Source organism: Rhinichthys klamathensis, unplaced genomic scaffold (genome assembly GCF_029890125.1).
Source record: "Rhinichthys klamathensis goyatoka isolate OS25496 unplaced genomic scaffold, OSU_Roscu_1.1 h1tg000110l_1, whole genome shotgun sequence".
In the NCBI taxonomy this organism is placed as follows: Eukaryota; Metazoa; Chordata; class Actinopteri; order Cypriniformes; family Leuciscidae; genus Rhinichthys; species Rhinichthys klamathensis.
Genome location: NW_026606648.1, coordinates 47,537 through 69,949, shown reverse-complemented (window position 1 = coordinate 69,949; position 22,413 = coordinate 47,537). Strand labels below are relative to the sequence as shown.

Below are 22,413 nucleotides of genomic sequence, written 5' to 3'. Positions count from 1 at the left end.
CACTAACAATGTGTTCATGCCTCACCTATAAATGCCTATTTCTCAATAATCCTGACGTGCTCGGAAAAGTCTTTGAAGCCAAAAACATCACTGGCATGTGATCAGTCAGACTTTGTGAGACTCAGCAGGCTCTACACATGCATTCATCTCACATTCTCACATCCTCTGTCTTAAAAAGAGTAAACAAACATAGGCTTTTCCCTCTGAAACGGACCACAAGGATGAACAGCCTACTGCCTACACAATTTCTATCTCATAATGCAAATATTTTAGCAATTGCATTACGGTCTGAGAAGAGCAAGCGGCACTTATGTTTCGTCATTTATCCGAGTATAGGCTATCTCATCTCCACCAGTTTCATCACATGAACAAATGTTTAGGAGTAGGCTATTTTAGATTATTTAGAGATAGTTTTTTGTTGTGCCTTCTCTCATTCTATTCGGTTTCCAGTTTGAATAGGCAACGTGCATATAGGCTAGGCGTTGTTTATCCTGTGTGAAACTTGCATTCATTGTTCTTTGCATGAGTAGAAGCTGAATTTGCATTGTGAAGGTGCAATGCTCACTTGTGAAAACCCTCCTAGGGAATCAAAAGTAGAAAAGAACGGGATCTATCTTAATGGTCAGCACCCTCAAGCTGATGATTTTAACAAATACTATGCAAATGATTCATGATGAAGTTCCCTGGTCCCTTTAAATGCATGCTAAACAGATTGTGATCAGTTAGAATTTTAAATAGCTATACAATTTAAATAAAAACATATATCACTATATCATAAAATAGGATAAATTCATTACAATAAAAAGATTATCTTTTTTTTGTTGTTGCCGTAATTAGGGATCCCTGACTGAAGGCATAAGAATGCAATCGATCATTGGAACGGCAACTGTCAATCAAGAACAGACACGCCTCCTTTTCACCTGTTCACTGACACCTAAACGAGACAAAGAAATCGTTCGCGATATCGGCGAGAGACATTCCAATTGATAAGATGTTTCTGTTCTGTCGGACCGTATTTTGTTTACTTATTTTTGCACTCGTGCATGTTAAGGGAAACTCGGGATATGGTATGTAGCAACTCTGAAATAGCACGTGACAAATAAGGCCTTGATGAAACTCTTACGCGAAGATTTGTTTATAATATCAAATTACACTTTTTACAGCTGTTCAATTGTACCTTGGATTTAACAACTGTAGCTCATTGGAAAACCATCAAGATTCGAAGCGTCCACTATGTTCCAAGCCATGTTTCAGTGAAGGGTAAGAGTCCTTTTTTTAAACAACTTTATCTAGCCTACATTATTCACTAAGTGAATTGCACTGTAAAATGTTTTGTCATGTAACTTAAAATGTGAATAATGAAATAGTATAAATCTAAATATGATCATATCCAAATTGATTTTATTTAACTAAAAAAATTGAACAAGGCTATAAAAACATATATAAGTTACATACATGAATGCTTGACAAAAATGGAAGTGTAGGCAATATAATAACAGCACAATACAATTACATTTTTTATTCAATTAATTAAAATATCACAAACAGTTACAACATAAAAATATAATAAAATGCAAATATAAAAAACTAAACAAAAAATCTACAATGTTATACTCCTTAAAATACAATGCATTATTAAATTAATTTAAAAGATAGAATTAGCCTAAAATGTTCTGCTTTATGCAACAATAAAAAAAAGGTATATGCAAAGTTGCATTTTGATTGGATTTCATTCACTTGTATTTATTGTAAAGATACTTGCTTGAAATGTTCTGTTGAGCTATGTGTCTTTTATTGTTAAACAACAGTGTAATAATATGTGGGCAAAACAATAAGACAAAACTATAATCAGAAGTTGGTAATCTCTGTGATGCTGTATTCTTTCACTGTATTGTATCAGTTTATCACAAGAATATTGCAGAGAGTTTCACTTCCACAATGTATCTAGTTCAGACCATCCAAGAAAAAAGTCTGCATCTAGATATACATACATTATTTTGATTGTGAGTTTGACTCACTATCTGCAGGTAAGTTTCAGTGTTTTGTATTGAGAAGCATGTCTGGTTTTGATTTGCCTACAGATGCTTCTCCTCCGAGTTTGTCCCTTATGGGAATGAGACGGGCTGGTTGGCAGTGTACAGCAGCAGAGGGCCTTCTGTTCATGATGCCACTGTAGCTGCTTTGATTGACAGGGTGCAGATTGGAAAGCCCCTCCTCCTGGAAGTCTCAGGTTATTGTCAGCCTTGCCATAGCAACCCTTGTGCAATTTAAGTTGCTTGTAATTCAATAGTGCTTTTAATTAAATTAATTTAAATTGAATTGAACACAAGATACAATATTCTTTTCTCAAAAATCATCTAAGCAATGCAAAGTAATCCCTTGTATATTTGATTATATTTCCAGTCATACCAGATCTGAGCAAAGAAAACATTTCCATGGTTTTCATTACATTTAGTGGGAACTCTGGTCCTCGGGGCTTGCATAATATGTCTCTTATGGCCAATGGATACTTCACCTGCTACATAGATGCAATATTACCTGCTGCTGGATTGTACCATTTAAGTATGTTTACTGGACAGTGCTATAGCTACAAATATGGGAAGAATGAAACAGAGTAAGCTTTTGTGACCACCACATGTCTTTGTGTTTTTAGATGTGACCATGACGAACAGTATCTATACTCATTCTACCAGCTGGCAGATTAGAGCATGTCCCTCTGGGACCGAGTACTTGAATCTCATGTTGTCCAAGAGAGGTCGGGATATCCCGTCCTTTGCCCCTCTGCCCACAGACACAGAGGACAAGCAGCAGGATAAAGCCTCAACCAAACCCACAGACAGTCACAAGCGAGGTGTGAGGTCCATTCATAAAGAAAAGCTACTCCGTTATACAAACCTAGCAACATCTTATATTTTTCTGCTTTGAATGTGTGATGTTCTTTCCAGCTGTTTGGATTTTTTCGGACAAACGGGCATATGCAACACAGACAGACATCAAATTTGTAGCAGTAACAGAAGTGCCGAATCCTCTATACTTTCATTGGAGATTTGAGGATGGACCTGAAATAAAAACAACATCCAGAATCTTCAAAAAGAGATATCGCCTCCCAAACAAGTGCTCTTTGTTTTTGTTTATTTCTATTTTCATATAGACAATCTAAAGAGCTTTCAGTTACAAAAGACATGTTTCATACAGATTTTACTGAATCAGTATTTTACTTGTCTCTGTTTACTGCATTTATACATTTGACTTTTTTTTAAATCTATCTATATCTAATCTATATCTATCTTTTTCAGATACAATGTCACTGTCAATGTGTCTAACGGTCTCACATCCATCAGCTCAGATATTTATCCTGTTGTGATTCAGAGAGCTGTGCAGCCCAACAGGCTTCTGTACAGTCCCTCAGTTTTATCAAACCGTTCTGTAAACTTCACCTGCCGGATCAGCTCAGGAACTGATGTCTCGTATCTTTGGAATTTTGGAGATGGAACAGAGCGAGACGGATCACGCGCTGAGCATCATGTCTTTAACAGGTAGAAATTGTATCGTTCTGGTGTTCCTTTTTTTGTCACACAGGGTATATACAGTAAATAGCAGATTTTCTTATGCTCACCAAGGTTGCATTTATTTGATCAAAATACATTAAAGACCGTATTGCTGTGAAATATTATTACCATTTAAAATAACTGTTTTGAATATATTTTAAAATGCAGTGTATCCATGTGATGTCAAAGCTGAATTTTCAGCATCATTACTCCAGTCTTCAGTGTCACATGATCCTTCAGAAATGATTCTAATATACTGATTTGGTGCTCAAGAAAAAAAAAAATTATTATCAATTTTGAAAACAGTTGTGCTGCTTAATATGTCTGTGGAAACCGTGATACATTCTTATCAGAATTCTTTGATGATTAAAAAGTTCAAAAGAAAAGCATTTCTTTGAAATAGAAATCTTTTGTAATATTATAATGTATGAAGTCATTATCCCATGTTTGGAAATGTTTTTTTCCCCCTCTCATTACTTATTTATTTTTAGATCATTTTGTAGCAGTTACTTCTTACAAAATCTTGTCCTCAGTCATAATTGTTGGTTATTATTTTAATTTTAATTTGATTTGATTTATTGTAAATGTGAATTGTTTTTATTTTTCTATAGAACTGGAGAGTACATATTAGAGGTTATTATGTTCAACCTAGTGAGCTCAGCCTCTTTAACAGGGCACATCTTTGTCGTTGAAGAATCATGTCAGCCTCCTCCGGTGAAAAACATGGGCCCAAATAAAATACAGGTACAAGTTCTCTATATGCCACTATTAGACAACTATACTCCAACAGTTATACTAGGAGACATCACTAACAAAAAGGTATCTATACACTGCCGGTGAAAAGTTTGGAGTAATTAAGGTCTTGCCAAGACGGCACTTATTTGATCAAAAATACTGTAAAAAGAGTAATGTTGTGAAATATTATTACAATATAATATAGCCTAAGTTTTCTATTTAATTTTTTTTTTTAAATGTAATGTATTTCTGTTGAATTTTCAGCATCATTTTTCAGTCTTCAGTGTCACATGATCCTTCAGAAATCTTGATCTAAAATGCTGATTTGGTGATCAAGAAACATTTCTTATTATTATCAATTTTACTGCTTAATATTTTTGTGGAAACCTGTGATACTACTACCATTCAAAAGTTTGGGGTATGTACAAAATAAAGAAATGTATGCTTTTATTTAGTAGGGACATTAGACATTAAAGACATTTATAATCTTACAAAAGATGTGTATTTCAAATAAATGCTGTTCATTAAACTATTCATCAAATTATCCTGAAAAAAAAAATGATCATGGTTTCTACACATATATTTAGCAGCAGAAAGTTTTCAAAATTGATAATAAGAACCATTAATTATAATTGAGCACCAATTATTGAGTATATTAGAATGATTTCTGAAGGATCATGTGACACTGAATACTGGATAAATTATGCTGAAAATTCAGCTTTGCCATCATAGGAATAAATTACATTTTAAAATATATTATAACAAAAAGTTATTTTAAATTGTAATAATATTTCACAATAGTACTGCTTTACTGTATTTTTAATCAAATAAATGCATCCTTGGTAAGCATTAGAGACTTCTTCTTTTAAAGACTTAAAAAAACCTTAATTATTCCAAACTTTTGACCAGCAGTGTATATACTAAATAAATTTTGCTTGCATACTTCTAGGTGTGGCGGTATCAAAATGTCCATCTTGCTGTGACGTTTGAGGCTCAGATTCAGTGTAATGTCTCCAGAGGTCTCCTGTATAGATGGACTATATACGACATGAGCGGACGACCGCTGCTCCTCCCACACATAGACACGACACGGCAGTATATTGATCTTCCGAAATACCTCCTTCATTATGACACATACAAAGCTATTGCAAAGGTAATGTCCTTTTGTCACTTTTCTGTTTTGCTTAGAGCTCCGATAATTCAAATTCTTATGTTCCCCATGCAAGGCTGCATTTATTTGATCAAAAATACAGTCTAAACAGTAAATATTATACAGAAATATTATTACAATTTAAATTAAAATCCAGTTTATTCCTGTGATGCAAAGCTGAATTTTCAGCATCATTACTCCAGTCTTCAGTGTCACATGATCCAGAAATCATTCTAATAGGCTGATTTGGTGTTCAAGAAACATTTCTTATTATTATCATTGTTGAAAACAGTTGTGCTTCTTAAGGTAGCTGTCTGCTTTCACTTGTTTCAGCTTAACTCCTCTACATTTAAAAAGATATATTGACATAAAGAAATACTAACAAGAGTTGTTGTCATCCCAAAGGTCCAGGTATCCGGTAATGTGGTGTACAGCAACTACAGTGTTTTAATTGAAGTGGTGCGCAGTCATCCTGTCAGTGTCATCAGCGAAGCCACAAATATTTTCATCAATCGTAAAAGCGGCATTATTGTTACTCTAGATGGGCGAAAATCACACGACCCAGATTTCCCCAATAATACTTTAAGGTACGTGACAGTGCTTGTTTATTGATTACATTCTGTCATTTTTGCATTAATCACATCTGAAATGTTCATTTTTGTTTCTGTTTTAGTTACGGCTGGTCATGCAGGCCTGTAAACACAGAAGAGAGCAGCTGTTTCAACAGGAACATCGTGACCACTTCAGCAGTTCTTGTATTTCCCGCTCTTGCCTTGAAACCTGACTTTGACCTGCTTAAATTCACTCTTACTGTGTACAGTGGCCATCAATCTTCTTCATCTGAGATGTTCATCACTGTAACATCAAAACGTGCCAGGTGGGATTTAAGTGGATAAATGAAAATAAAATAAAAAAGATTAAAAAAATACATAATATGCAATGTATAAAAGTAATGTACAAAGTTGTATATCACGCATGTAATGAATCATATTTTTTTATTCTTGGCAGCAACATTCATATGTCTTGTGAAGATTGCAGAGAAAATTCAGTGAACTGGAATGAGCAGTTTTCTGTTTCTGCTCTCTGTGATGATTGTGGTTTCAATGCAAAAAATGTAATCTATCACTGGAAACTTTACATTGTTAATGCCTCAAGCAAAGCTGTTACAGAGGGTAAGTACAGTCATTCAGAAATTCTAATATTTACCAAGACATTTTAGTTTGTGTTTTTGATTAATTTGAAATTGTTTGCTCTTGCCTTTTTCTTTCAGTTCCATTCTGCAGTAGTATGGATCTAAGTTTACCCTCTAAAATGGAGGAGAGCTTACATTTCTCCCAGCCTGCTGCGACACCCTACACTCCAGCCCATTTTACTGATCCCTCCGTTCCAGATATAGGCATATCTTTGGCTCCTTATCTTTTATCTAAAGTTATTAGACCTGACCTTACAGCCCCAGTTACACAAGATACACTGACTTCAATGATGCATACGAAACACCATAGCGTTAATGTACGCACGCTGATTGAAAGTCCCAGCACAAACCTGTACCACCGTCCAGCATTTCCAACTATCAAACCTCCCTTCTTTCCTTCCTTCCCTGGGGAAACAGAGTCGTCTGGGGGTCAGTGGGAGTTTCATGGTTCCTTACCAGCCCCAGGTAAGGTGTCATTGACTGATGTGATCTCAATACTGTGTACTGTGGGGAGAATGATCGTAACCATGTCAAATAATGAATTATGTAAAAGTTTTTAAATTTGAATTAGGTTCCCTATTATAATAAAGCTTTTGTTTTTATGGCTTGAAACAAAATTAGCTCTGTACAGAGCTATGTTGTTTATCACGATTTCTATTGCAATAAAATGAGATTAGACGCCATCTGGTGGTAGATTGTTTTTGGATAATTTGGACATTTAACAATCATTTTTACAATAGGAAGAGCTCATGCTATTTAATAGATCAGTTATCTAACTCAATGAGAGCATTATGGCAACCTAATAATAATGATATCAATGATTATTACTATTAGTAGTAGTAGTGATGATAATAATAATAATATTATAATAATAATATGAATACAATCAAATTTAATAAATGGAATAACTTTGTGAACTACATTTGCAGACTTGCATACTGAGGACATGATTTACACAGACATTTACGAGACAATATCAGGTGATCGTCCCTCGCTACCAGGTATTTTACTCTTAATAAGTAAACAAAGGACTTTACATCCTGAAATTAGACATTTTATTTTAGTGAACAGTACTGAATAATATGACTGATGCTCATATGATATTTTTGGTGCTGTTTAGAGTATGATTACTATAGTTTTGGAATTGAAGAGGCTGATCCTGGTGTTCCAGTTGGCAGACCTACAGGTACACGTTTTTAATGCTCTGCATCAAAAGAGCAATAATGATTTCTAGTATTTAAATGTTGTAGTGTGTTTGGCTGTGTGTGTCTCTGTGTGTGAAAGGGACCAATTCAATGGGATTTAGTTGGAATGAAGGATCATTCCCTCACTCTTATGACAATGAGGGTGATAATCTGGTGGACCCCAACCTGTTTGGCCCTGCAGTTTCTGAGAAGACCCTGCTGGATCTGGACCGACAGCTCATTCATCAGTCTGTGTTTGAGTCTTACACTCTCACAGGTATGTGAGAGCACTCACAGCGCCTATTATAAGGCCACAAAACCTTCTGAATTACATATACATTTCTATAAAACTAAGTTGACATAACTCATTTTACATATGAATTGCAAAAAGAACCTTTAGTTGTCTTTGTCTTCTTTTTCCTTTAGGATTATCTTCTGCGGTCGTCACATTTAAACCCTTCATGCTTGAACCAAAGAGTCTTTATTTGCTCGAAGTGTCTGCAAGTGAGTTTTCCATCTCATTTTGGAAATTCAAAATGAAGATTACCATTACAAGTGAAAATTAAACGAACTAACAAATGAATAAATAATCCATTAAATGTTTGTATTTCCTTTGTCCGAATGCTATTTGCATCTTTTTACTCCTTTTTTTTCTCACCTTGTCAGGTTCTGAGGAGCGGCTACAAGGGAAAAGCCAGCTGTTCTTCCACACACAAGCTGTTCCGGAGGGAATGAGCTGCCAAGTGCAGCCCAGCACAGGCTCTGAAATCCACACTCATTTCAGCGTCTTCTGCTCCTCTGGAAAAGAGGTCTATGTTTTTCCTTGTACTCCTTTCGACATATTCATATTTTGTATTTTTTTGTAATATTCAACATTCATTTTCTCTTTGATCTGGTCTTGATGTAATTGTGTTTCTGTGATCAGGATCTCTTGTATGAGTACAGTTTTAGTGTTGGAAACGCTGAAAGGAAACTCCTTTACGAAGGCAGGGATTTCCAACATTACTTCAATCTTCCTAGTGGAGATCCTAATGACGATTACAAAGGTACAAAGAAGCCATAATAAAGCAGACAAGGTCATTTCACGTTTACATTTTTTTATGATCTCACGCGATCAAGCCACATCTTATCTATTCTCATTCTCAGAACACCTCTTTTTCCACAGTCACAGTCTATATTGAAATAAAGAACAGATTTGGAGCAGCGACCAAACTATGTCCTGTGACAGTGACTGTTCATCCAAGCTTTCAGAGAGACTCATCCTCCCAGCCCAGCCCTGATCAAGAACTGTGCGGACACAAAAATTACTCAATTCATTAATACTCACATCTTTACCTGACGTATTAGGATTTTAAATGACTTTTATTCCTTCTTCCAGGTACATGTACGGAATCGGTAACCTAACCGGTCTGAGTAAGATTGGAAGCAACCGAGACATCATCAACTACATCTCTGTTTTGATCACGGTGCTGAACCGCTTGAGTCTGGACCCGGAGTCTTCTGTCGAGCATCTGACACTCACACGCGCCGCCCTTGTTTCAGCGGCCTGTCAGCTGTCCATCACTGACAAGGTCTTACCTAGACTAAGATTCTCTAACTGACATTTTTCAACTACAAAAAACCCCCCCTCTATATTTAACTCTGTTCTTGTTTTTTAGGGAGATTTATTTGAAATAATTTACAGTCTTACTGATTTGATAAGAATCTCCAGTCAAGTGAGTATAACCCAAGCTTGGATTTATTTTCAGTTTTATTTATAATGTTTTATACATTTAGCTAATTATTTAATATCTGATTTAGGTGACATTTCACAGTGCCAAAGAAGTAATCCAGCATGTTCACGACATCACATCCCTTTTACATGAGTCCAAGCCTCCAGAAGGCCATACATTGGACATTGGGATGGTGAATGCACTGGTATCTCTCCTGTCTGGTGTGTTGGAGGCTCCAGTGCTTTCGTCCAGACCAGGACACCAACTCACAAACAAAGTGCTTTACACCATCACGAATTTAGTATTGGTAAGAGAGGCAACCCTGATGCAAAGTTGATGTGTTAGTTTTCAAAATGACATAATATCAACATTTTTTTATGGAATAAAAAGGAGGGAATGGCTGTAAGGAGGGAATGTTCTCGGAACTTTGGCTAATATTCTGGCTACACTCTCTCAAAGTTATGAACAAATGTTCTTCCTGTCATTTTTATAGAATGTTTGTTGAAAGTTGTCTGGTCTTTAATAATGTTCTTAATTCCTTAACACAAAACCATTATTGATTCATCATTTATGGTGGGTTCTTTTTCTGAAACGTTTTAGTAAGACATTTTTAAATAATTACTACTTGATTCAGTGTTCAGAGAACATTCAACATTCCCATAATGTTTGCAAAATTATAAAATTGAATGTTTTCTTAATGTTCTCATAACCAAGATTTTTTTTTTATTCATTTAAAAAAACTGGATGTTTTGAATGTTCAGAAATAATGTTTTCATAACTTAATGGGAACATTAGGAAACGTTCTTAGAACATATTTTGGTTACACTTTATTTCAAGATGTCTTTTTTACAGTGTAATTAATTATACATTTAAGTACTGAGTAATATTAAGTAACTACGTGTACTTGTACTTACTATAGGGTTAGGATTAGGGTTTGTTTTAGGGTTAGTTGCATGTAATTATGCATAATTGTATATTTATGACTATAGTAACTAACTACATGTAACAATGACACTGTGAAATAAAGTGTTACCCGTATTTTTGTTAGCTGGTTAAGTCCTTTGAAATGCATCTTCTAACTTGTTTAATCTACCATGGGATCTGTTAATTTGATCTGATTATTATAGCTTTGTCTGTGTTGTAAACTGTAATACCTTGTTTTAGTCACTGTAGATTTCAATGTAACCATGCAGTATTTTAGTCTTATTTTCATTATCAATGTGGGATAAACAGATCTCTTCTGAGATTCTGTGATATTAACCTTGTACATTTTGATTGCAGGAGTGTATGCTATCCAGCAATATCTTGCAGTACAATGTGAACACTACTTTTATGGAAGTGTTAGCCTGGAAGGATGGCGAGTCTTATTCGATGGTGAAAACATTTGGCATTACTACGTTCCACCTCACTGATTTTCTCGAGATGCAATTTCAGCAATGGAGTAGCAATAGCCAGCACAAGCCCTGCATCATTACCTGGCTCACAGTGTACAGGCACAGCCCATATCGCTGCTCCAGAGACATGCAGGTACACTAGAAATGCATGGCTGAATTTGAGAAAACTTGCTTTGACCTGTGAAGCAAATTACACTCTGATGTGATGTTACAGTTCAGTGGAGAGACAGCAGACATTCGACTCTACAACTGCACCACTAGGAAGGAAATCCAAGTCAGACATCTATCTACACCAGTTACCATTGAGTTTCAGAGAAAAGAGGAGACAAAAGTAGATATTTTTTACTGCTTGATTACAAATAGTTTCCTCTATAGGCCTATTTGGTTACCCTGAATTGTGTTTCTGCTTGTTCCAGCAGAGCAGACATACAGAGTTCACTCTTCTGCGCAGTCAGGTGAACAGTCACCAGTTCAACATGACGTCACTGACCCTTCAGAGAGCCCTGCAGATCACTGTGCAGTTTAACAGACCAGCTGAACGCCCCTTTCCCATTCTGCTGCTGCTTAGGTGACGACATTGCTGCATTTCAGTGATAGGTCTTCTACACTGTAAAAAAAAATATTTTCATGATTTTTTTTTTATCACAATTATTATTGAAATGACTTAAATATCCAAGTTGATTGTACTTAAAAATGTATGGCAGAAACCTTTTTTTTTACTTTTTTTTTTTTTACAGTGTAGTCAACCATTATGTGAAATCTAACATCTGTTCACAGAATATACCAGCAGCCAACACCTAATAAGTACAACGAACAGAAAATATATCACTGGAAAGGACAGACAGCTCACATCTTCCTCTCTCAATCCTATTTGCATGGTTTGATTAAACATTTTAGTCCATACATTATTGTTTTTGGCACAAAATAGACAACATTTATACAAATGAAATGTAAAAAAATGATTTTATATAGATTAATTATAAATGTTAAACATTACTGCCATTATTAGTGTTATATACAATACATACATTATACACACACACACAATATATTAATTATATACAAATATATATAATTTAATTAATTTCTTTTTTTATATCCAGCTACTGGTGCTGTCTTCCTGATGCTTCTCAATGCAGACTATAATAAAAGCCTTAGCAATAAGTACATTGCCAGAGCTGTGAACTACACACTTAGCATCGAGTCTGTGGAGTGTCTTTCCTGGGATGGTGTGAAAGAGAGGAAGCCCAGGGGTTGTTTTTCTCATGGTGGTGTTTCCCCAGACAAGATCTACTGCAGGTATGGATTATACAATAAATGCTCCATCTAGTGGTAAGACAAAAAATAGTTGAATGTATTTTGATCTTTTATAGTTAACTCAAATGTTGTAGTAATGGCTTCAAATGGTCTTACAAATAGGTTTGTTACAAGATTAAAAAATGAATTTCTTAATAGCATCCCCTAATATCAATTACTGTGACAATCATTTGTTCTGTAGTACTAATAAATTGTTCTCATGTACTAATAAAACTAAAAATGCATCTGATGATCCTTTTTTTCAGTTGCAGCCACCTGGCATCATTTGCAGTATCACATGAGAACATCTTAAGCAGCTTCAACTCTGCAGATGTTTCACAGTTTATCCAGTACACCTGCAAAACCTCTCTCCAAATTGATCAGATCTGAATATGGTTGCTTTTTAACTAACACTTACAGATATTCTCCTCCTGTCTTGCAGCTCCAAAACCAACTACACACTGATCATTTTGTCAGTAATATTCCTGGCTCTCTATGTGGTGGTGTTGGTCTTGTGTAAAAAGGCTGATGTTTCCATTCAGAAAACTACAGGCTCATTCCTGCTTCCAGAAAACAATCGCTCGGACAGATTCCTCTATGCGGTCACCATAGATACAGGCTTTAGATCTAGAACCAGAATGACAGCAAAGGTATTAATCATTGTGAGCATTGCTGGATACAATGTGTGCATGTATATTGTAAGTTGCATGCATTATATACGTTACAGTTGATTTCTGAATCTCTATTTGTACAATGTTGTCAGGTTCACATTGTTCTATATGGAGATGATGGTGTCTCTCAAACAAGGGAACTCAGCAGCTCTGACTCCAAACTCTTCACATGCAACTCAAGGAACACTTTTATTCTGAGGTAAATGCCATTTACCGTTATTGATAGAGTACAGCCATTAACTTAAACCTAATTTAACCTAGTCTAATTTGTTAAATTTTTGATCATTTTATTTATCTTTCACTATTCAGCTCCCCAGAGAGTCTGGGTCGGGTATGGAAGGTGCATCTTTGGCATGATAATGGAGGCTCATCTCCTAGCTGGTACCTGAGCCATGTGCTGGTAAAAGACCTGGTGCAGGGGTCCAGCTGGTTCTTCCTGGGCCAGTGTTGGCTGGCAGTGGATGAGGGAGATGGACGGGTGGAGAGGAGTTTATCTGCTTCTGAATGCGGGCTGACATTTAAACAGGTGAACCCCCATGTTGTTAATGATATACAGCTAGTTAAATATTTCTATATAGGTTTTTTTTTGTGTCTGTGCAGTGTTATTATAAAGGGATAGTTCACCCAAAAATGAAAATTCTGTCATCATTTACTCTCCCTCATGTCTTACCAAACCTGTATGACTTTCTTTCTTCTGCAGAACACAAACGAAGATATTCTAAAGAATGTTGGTAACCAAACATTTTGATTCTCATTTACTTCCATTGTATTTTTTTTCCATACAATAGAAGTTAATGGGAACAGAAACGGTTTCGTAACCAACATTCAAACATATAAAAATATCTTTGTTTGTAAATGATTTTCATTTTGGGTGGACAGTTCCTTTTAGTAAAGAACATCTTTGTCTATTTAATTTGACTGCAGCATTCATATTTAAACACATTATTTAAATAATACTCTTTAAAAATGTTTTCATCTTTGTTACATTTGTTTATGAATTTAATAATCATTCCTGTCATTTTTACTCAGTTGAATCAAGTTTCAGGTTGATTCAAAGCGTCTGAAAAGCTGACATTTTTGCACTACACTGTAAAATAAAAGTAATTTTTAAAAAATATAATCAACTTGGATGTTTAAGTCATTTCAACTTAAATTACATTAAACTGTCTTTAAAAAATTAGTTGACTTGCATAATATATAAAAAAAACGAAAATTGGTTAAATTATTTTGATGAGTTAAGCAATGTAAAAACTCATATAATGTTTTACAGTGTACTTATTTTTTTCCTTAAATGTTGTTTAAAAATTTAAGGCAGCAATTTATACGTTAAGCTTAATTTTTTTGGCACAATACAGTGTATGCTGTATTTCTGCTATTATTTTACTTTCTCCTTCCTTTTATTCTTATGTCATGATGAATGCTGTCTAAGCTTGTTTTCCTCCTCTATTAACCTTGTTCGGTTGTTATTTGTAGCATGGATCTGTTTATTAACAAGAGACATGGAAGTCATATACATATTAAGGGTTATAAGTACATATGTTATCAATCAGTGGTATCTGTATATTGTATGATATATTATCTTTATATGGAGAAAATCTAAATAACTAAATAAAAATATGTTTTTTGGCACAATACAAAAACATGATTAATTAATGATATAATTTGTCATATCTACATACAATGATGATGTCGTTTTTTCTTTGAATATGTCTGAAATGGAATCTAACAAAAAAGTCTTGTGTTTTTCCTCTATGTATTTGAGAAAGTTTCTATATCTGAAACTCACAGAATACTTGGAGGACTTCCATCCGTGGCTGTCTGTGTACAGCCGTCCGTCTTTCAGCTCTCACACACACACTCAGCGTTGGAGTGTGTGTCTGCTGCTCCTGCAGGGCTACATGTGTGTCAGCGCCGTGCTCATAAATCTTTTGGAAGAACAGGTGTTCAGTTCAACATAGAAATCAATACATGTCAACAAATACTGTCAACATATGTGTGATTTTGTTTGTTTCATTTTCACAATATTGAGACATAACGTCTTTTTTTTCTCTACACCAATGGGCAGTGCTTTTTAGAGCTGGGCCTTATTGATGTTTCACCGGTTTCCATGGTAACAGGCCTGTGGAGTGTTCTTGCTGTGATGCCGGTGGGGGGTCTGGTGTCCCTGGTGTTCCGTGTCGGCAAGGTCAGAATTCCCAGGCTGCCTGAAATTGTCCCTTAGTTTCTTCTTGCCACACAGTTAAATTTTGAATCTACTGGATGCATTAATTCAGACAACTATATTTATTATGTATGATATACAGTATATACATATTTAGTTATTGTTTTTATACGCTACAGATTTTTTTCTGTGTCCATTTTAGACCATGTCCCGTAGTGTGTCTGGAGAGCATTATAAGGTTACGGTGCCTGATGTCTACTCTGTAGAAGGTATGTTACCATGTGTCACTCCACTCATTCAATATAGTTTAATGCAAAACACTTTCTATTGGTTTGTCTGTTTCACAGATCACCATGATGCTTTTCTAATGAATGATTGTATATTTGAATCGTATCTGTCATGGAATAGATTTTCCCACTGGACTCGCAGCTCTTGGAAAAAAGAGTAAAAGGTGTAATGTACAGATCAGTTAAATATGCTTTATATGCTCAGCTGAATGATTTCAGATCGCACACATTTGCAGGTTTGTAAATTCATTAGATACAAATTTAAGTATAAAAAATATAATATTTTACTATACTATAATGATACAGATTTTTTAATAAGTAATACTTATTTAACAAATATATATATATATTTTTAAATAAGTTTGGAGTCAGTAAGATTTATTTTTTAAAGAAAAAGACATTTATAATGTTACAAAATATTTCTATTTCAAAACAAATGTTGAACTTTCTATTCATCAAAGAATCCTGTGTGTGGGTATAACAAAAATATTAGGCAGCACAACTGTTTTCAATATTGATAATAATAAATAGTGTAGCAAATCGGCATATTAATATGATTTCAGAACGATCGTGTGACACTTCGAAAATTCACCTTTTCCAGCACAGAAATAAATTTTATTTTAAAATAGTTATTTTAAATTGTAATAATATTTCACAATATTACAGTTTTTACTGCATTCTTGAGCAAATAAATGCAGCCTTGATGAGCATAATAGACTTCTTTCAATATTTTTCTCCTTTCCTCTATTCATGTTGTTGTTGTTTTTTTGGTTTTGTACACAGACATCCTAGAGAAGCGGCAGTTTTGTGGTGGTAGAGTCCGAAGTCTTCAATCCTGGTGTTATTATGTGGGCTGGACCCTCTGCTTGACTCTCTCTCTTACATGCGTCATCATCACGGGAACTCTTGGAGTAAAGTGGGTGATCCTTTGTACTACTATATTCTGTTGGAGCTTGTATATTACTTAAAAGTGTCTTTGTCACAATATTTGTTTCCCAAATATATGAAAATTAGGATTTAAATTTGTTACCCTACAGGTTCAGCAAAACAAAGACTCTTCTGTGGGCTCATTCTGTGTTCTTTTCTCTTGTCTGCTGTGGCTTTGTACTGCATCCAGCTATGGTAAATCATCTTGATCCCGCACACACTGTGTAGGGTAGCTGTACATGGTTTCAATTTAATATTTGGCCCACGTTCTGTTCTTGGATCTTAGGGTGTTTTCAGACCTGGCTCATTTGAAGCGTTTGTTTCAGAACCTGGTGCGTTTTCTCCCTTAGTTTGGTTTAGGCATATATGAGTGAATGAATGAGTCATTTATATAGCACTTTCTTATGTACTACTGTACACCCAAAGCGCTTTACAATCGTATCAGAGGATCTCTCCTCCACCACCACTGCAGCATCCACTTGGATGATATATGAACACAGCAATCGCGCTCAGATCCGCACTAAAACAATCGTTACGAGATTGACTGAAGAAGTCTCTGCCCGATTGAAAACTAACTCTGGAGTGGTTCGGTTGAGGTCAGAAAGTAATTCGACCCAACAGACAAACGAACCAAGCGATGATATATTTCATAACTGGAAATGTGTTATAAAAAGCAGCAGTGTCTGATTCTGTGAGTGAGCACATTAGTAATGGCTGTTGAAAACCAAAGAGCATTTCTTTTCATTTTAATATATTATGTAATTTGGTATGCTTTGAAATGTTGCCTTTTGAAAGTGAACTGAACCAAGAAGAAAATGCAACATTGTAACAAATCAAGTCCCTGTTTTGGAACAAAGCAAACGATCTACAGGTCTGAAAACGCCCTTAAATACGCTCTATATATTGAAACCTGTTTTAAATGCTTATTTCCTCATACAGATACTCATAATTACTATCGCAGTGTCTCTGCTACATCGAAAGAGGTCGAACTGGTTCCACAATCTAAGTGTAACTGAGCCTGTCACTGAGTTATTGAAACACGAGGACCAAACCATTGAGGATGTCTTGGTTAGCAAATACCAGCAGTCCCATTTTGAAAAGGTAAAATCATGTAAACATGTTTCTGTCACACTGATTGCAAGAAATTGCAAGAGAACTTTAGATTGAATAATAATCAAGTTTGCAAGTACTCTGCATTATGTTTGATGAGCAGGTGCTCGCTGCCCGTCAGAGAGCCAGGTATCTGCGTCTAGTGCGGCCACCCAATTCAAGAGAGTTGAAGTGTGTGAGAGGCCAGATCAAGAAACAGACTCTCCTTCACAAAACCACAAGGTCTTACTATTTAATCAACCTCAACACTTATTTTTTTCTTAACCTTTAATTTCAAAAATTCACTTTTGCTTCAACAGGGATTTGATGTTACACCTAATCATGCTGTCGACGATTCTATTTGTCACTTATGGAAAGTCTGCCAATGACAAGTACCATTTGAATCAGGCTATCAAAACTCATTTCACAAAGTAAATACAGACATTCTCATTTAACCACATTACTTGTCATAAAATAAAAAAGTGCTAATGTTATTTTCATATAAACAGGGGTCCGCAAAATTCATTTCACTCCATCCAAAAACATGCCGATTGGTGGAAATGGACAACAACCACTTTCCTAGAGAGACTATATGACAATGCCAACTGCCATGAGAAAGGAATAGAAAATGAAGTACATTTTTAATTATTTATTTGACATCTGTAGCTATTTGAAACAGGATTTAAGTGGCTTTACAAAGAATAATACTGCTTACAATGTGTTGCTTTAACAGACAGGAGATATTAGAGGTGCTTTCTCTTTTATTGGGAGTCCGGTTATTAGAAAGATCAAGAGCACATATAACTCATCATGCCAGGTAAATCACCAACGCTGACTGTTTCACAGTAAAAATTATTCCTTTAATGTGAAGATATATTAGATACATACACATAACATTTGACATACACTCCAGATCAAAAGTTTGAATTAGGATTTTTGTTATTGAAAGAAGTCTCTATGCTCAAAAAGGTTGATGATATTGTGAAATATTATTACAATTTAAAAGAACTTTTTTTAACTTGAATATATTAATTTATTCATGTGATGGAAAGCTGAATTTTCAGCAGCTATTACTCCAGTCTTACAAAACCATGTGACACTGAAGATGGATGATGCTGAAAATTCAGCTTTGCCATCACAGAAATAAATTATATTTTAAAATATATTCAGAAAATAGTTTTTATATCATTTAAAATAATTATATAACATATTTATTACAATATTTATTTTTAAATTGTAATAATATTGCTACAATCTTTTTCATCAAAAAAGTGCAGCCTTTGTGAGCATAAGAGACTTCTTTAAAAAAAAAAAAAAAAAAAACTGATTTATTCCAGTGTGTTTTCTCTATGAACAGATCTTGAATTTGTTGGGCAAGAACAATATGAAATCCTCTGATAACCAATCTGTGGCAAAGAGACACTTACTTTGTGGGAAACTTGGGTGTTATGAGGGAGAAAGAGTGAGTGTGAGCCTGGGAAAAACAAGGTAAACACTGTTAATTAATAATCTTTTATGTGAACAGTAATTTTAATATATAATCTTTTATTTTAAGAATATTTATTGCATTGCTAAAATAGGTTCACAGCAATCAAGTCATTTAAAAAGCTTCTGGATACCAGCTGGATGACACCATTCACCCAGATTGTGATGGTCCAATTTCTCCTGTACAACGGGCCCAGTAACCTCTTCACGTCAGTCACCATTCTAGTAGAGCAAACCTCAACAGGAGCTCTGATACCCTCAGCAAGTGTTCAGTCCACTAGACTCTACCATTTCCCAGCTGCCCTTGACTACAGTGTTATGACCTGTGAGGTGAGCATCTTATTACAGCTCAGACACATTAACATTAAGTTTAATGTGGAGGGTAAATGTGATATCGTTATTGATTGTGAGTATACAATATGCATAATATGATACCATAATAATATTACACAATTTTATATTATATATATATATATATATATATTGTGAGTATATTTAACTTAATATTTTTTTCCTCTGTGTCATTTTACTTCTAGCTTCTTTTCTTTTCATTTATTCTGCTTCATATGTATTGGCAAATATATGTTATGACTCAAAGAGGATGGCTTTACTGGAGAAACATTAGGAGCTGGCTAGAGGTGACATTACACTCTGTCTAATACATTTCGACATCATACTATGTATTTTTAATGACTTTACTCTGCTAATTTTTTTATATACACAGGTGACAGTTATCATCTGCAGTCTTTTACGATATATCTGCTCTGTGTACAACTTTATGCTAAAAACAGAGAGGATTGACTTCCTTCAGAAGGTGGATTTTAAATTACCTGTTGATCTAAGCCCCATCTTCTTTTGTGAGCAGGTAGGACATATCAGTTTAATTCATTATACTCTATTTCTTAGTATCCCACTATGTGAATATGCCATAATGTGAATAAACCGCAGATGAACATTTCAAGAAAAAAAAAAACTGGCACTCCATGCAGTTACATGGCCCAAGTGAACTAAAATTGTTCAGACTTGCTGAAAGCGTTCTGAATTTAGCAAATGGTATTCACTGGCAAACAGATCATTTTAAATATGACCATATATATAATTCACAGCTTTCTCAATCACTCCTTGGTGCTGTTGTGAACTTGCTTCTTCTGAAATGTGTGTCCTTACTACGACTAAACAAAGCAGTAGCAGCAGCTGTGTCTACCTGGAATCTGATCTTCTCCAACCTGCTTTGGTTACTGGTAGCCTATTGATTTACATAACACAATATGTTAAAATCAGTTCACCCCATTAATGTAACCGAAGGCTACTTCCCTTAAATTACTTTCTTTATTTCTATTTAGGCACCTGGTGTTATTGTCGCAGTGGCCCTCTCTGGTCTCCGCAACTTGATCCTTTATTCCTTCCCATTTACTGGTATCACTAGATCTGCTCATTTGCTCTTCACTCATTTCTTTAGCTTGAGCCACTTTAGTGACATTTACCTCCAAACCCAGGTCCCAACAACACTTTATTTTGGAGCTATATTTTGCACTATGATTACATTGAATGCTATGGTATGTATTGGAATATCAAATATCTATTATTTATGAATGATACACCGTGTATATTTAAGTGCAGTTATATCTCAGTTTACTTTAAAGTGTATCTTTTCATATTGAAACTACGTATACCTCCTAGACTGGTTTGATATTACTCTAAAATAGTTTTTCCCCCTTCAGGTAATTGCCACCCTTACCATTTTTGTGAAACAAACAAAGACAACTAAAAAAAGAAAACATTTACTGACTCTCTTTGAGATGATCTATTATGTCAAAGATATGGCTTTACTCATTATTGGAAAAGCCAGTCCCAAGCAAACTGACCATCATGTCCACACTAATGTAAGCACTTCCTGCAATCATTAATACAGTTTCTAATATGTAAACACTATTGTCTGCATCATTGTTGAGATTTTTTTAATTGTTTAAAGATAAATCTGCATTTCTTTCCACAGAGCTTTTACTTAACAGAGTTCGAGGATCTCATGGATGAGCTGTTGTTTCATCTCTGCACCATGTCAGACAGTCTCCACAACACCCTGCCAGCAAAAGAAAATCTAATTGAAGCCCAGAGCAATTTTTCTTTCCCACTTTCTGACCATGTTTATTACTCCGACTCAGAGGTGATTATTTTCCTTTTGCACTGCACTCACATTATTCACACTGCACTGTGCAAACACATATGTATGAGACTTATGTGTGCACGTTGTATATAATGTTTGTTAATATTATTAAAAGTTAAAGTTGATATTATATATTAAATTGCATACTGTTGTTTTGTATAGAGTATAACTTTTGAGGGAAACTGTGTGAATAGCCAGCCACACAGATTGGGGCAGAAACACAAAGAATTCCTGGATATGAGCAGTGCCTCATTTTTGTCATATAAGGAAAACACTCACAGGTAGACATGATCTCTAAGTCAAATACAGTTGATAGATGATGTACAATATGAATGAATGTCAAAATCTAACACTGTAATTCACTAATTAATTCACTTCAAGATTACCACTAGAACACAGAATGTCTCAGTATGTACACCAAGGCAGAAGAAGAACGCAGGAGAAGAGCCTTTCAAGAGGGCTGAGGAATTTCAAAAACCCCCTTAAAGATCCTGTCAGAGAGTCAGAAGAGATTCTTTCTTCAGGCAAGCAGATCCATTGTGCACCAGCCGAGTGGAAGGGCATAGTGTCCTCTAAATCAAATCCAAGCAGAGTGGCAGATGAGCATAATGATGCCCTCAAGACTCAAATCATCACACAAGTGCAAAGGCACACAGTTCATCCAGCGCATGCCAAGGCAGCTGGACAGTCAATCGAGGGAATGGACAATTCTGTAGAAGAGCAAACGGTTATTCCAGGTTACATTCAACAATGTATGTAATACAAGAAAAAAAAGAGATGTTCAGTGTGTAGTTGTAAATTCTGTAAGATAAGCATTTTCAAGCCATTTGAGTTTCCTCTAAAATTGTACTTTATTAAAACTTTCACGTTTTGTTCTTTGAACAACATTGTTTACACAATCATACCTCAAACTTGATATTTGATTTGAAGTTAAATGCGTAAAGGCTAAAGCACTACTACCACAAATACATGGATTGTTTGACAAATTGGACAACTGTGACTTGTTTATTAATAGTTTAATCATTTTCTTAAAAAGTTCTAAATTCACTTTTGGAGTATAACAGTGAAATTCCCGAGGGAGGCCCTTCACTTGTGAGTTAGCCATAATGACTGACCAGTTTATTTATTTTATTTTACTATTTTCTTTAAGATAATAAAATCAAACTTTCTTTTGCCAATTTACATTTCTACATACATACAATTTTAGTAAATAAAACTTTTACATGTCTACCCTTTTTGTCTCGTTTACTGTATTACTACACAGGAAGTACGGTAAATAACTTAAACTGAAAACTTAACATTGCTCAATAGAAACAGTATGCATGCATAACCATAGACAGTAAAAGAAAGTGCATAACTTGCTCCTGGTTACTCTTCCTGGATCTCGTCCTTTCCCTTTCACTTAACATCCAATCAGA

At 35.1% G+C, this 22,413-nt stretch overlaps 1 protein-coding gene across 1 annotated transcript; it reads left to right on the top strand.

The window, feature by feature from the left end:
• Window positions 1-1,472: 1,472 nt before the first annotated feature.
• On the top strand, window positions 1,473-21,755 carry LOC130087632 (polycystic kidney disease 1 like 1). The gene is made up of 50 exons (XM_056254040.1): window positions 1,473-1,480; window positions 2,082-2,230; window positions 2,654-2,851; window positions 2,946-3,114; window positions 3,297-3,536; window positions 4,160-4,292; window positions 5,233-5,436; window positions 5,839-6,020; window positions 6,107-6,310; window positions 6,442-6,605; window positions 6,704-7,090; window positions 7,555-7,626; window positions 7,746-7,811; window positions 7,910-8,086; window positions 8,236-8,313; window positions 8,476-8,618; window positions 8,735-8,855; window positions 8,975-9,098; window positions 9,188-9,380; window positions 9,468-9,524; window positions 9,610-9,828; window positions 10,803-11,048; window positions 11,130-11,189; window positions 11,335-11,483; window positions 11,693-11,793; window positions 12,019-12,214; window positions 12,478-12,561; window positions 12,654-12,861; window positions 12,975-13,081; window positions 13,192-13,408; window positions 14,649-14,822; window positions 14,948-15,067; window positions 15,246-15,312; window positions 16,114-16,246; window positions 16,368-16,452; window positions 17,197-17,358; window positions 17,471-17,589; window positions 17,667-17,777; window positions 17,856-17,979; window positions 18,080-18,163; window positions 18,704-18,834; window positions 18,927-19,161; window positions 19,368-19,469; window positions 19,556-19,696; window positions 19,938-20,072; window positions 20,175-20,387; window positions 20,553-20,714; window positions 20,828-20,995; window positions 21,158-21,276; window positions 21,377-21,755. Exons 1-50 carry the CDS (start codon window positions 1,473-1,475, stop codon window positions 21,753-21,755), a joined length of 7,620 nt encoding a protein of 2,539 aa, XP_056110015.1.
• The last annotated feature ends 658 nt before the right edge of the window (window positions 21,756-22,413 follow it).

What these genes read in the sequence shown, in the direction of transcription:
- LOC130087632 (XM_056254040.1), top strand. An exon ending in CCTCCTCCTGGAAGTCTCAG is followed by an intron (nt 2,231 to 2,653) that starts GTTATTGTCAGC and finishes TTGTGTTTTTAG; the next exon opens with ATGTGACCATGACGAACAGT. An exon ending in AAGCAAAGCTGTTACAGAGG is followed by an intron (nt 6,606 to 6,703) that starts GTAAGTACAGTC and finishes TTTTTCTTTCAG; the next exon opens with TTCCATTCTGCAGTAGTATG.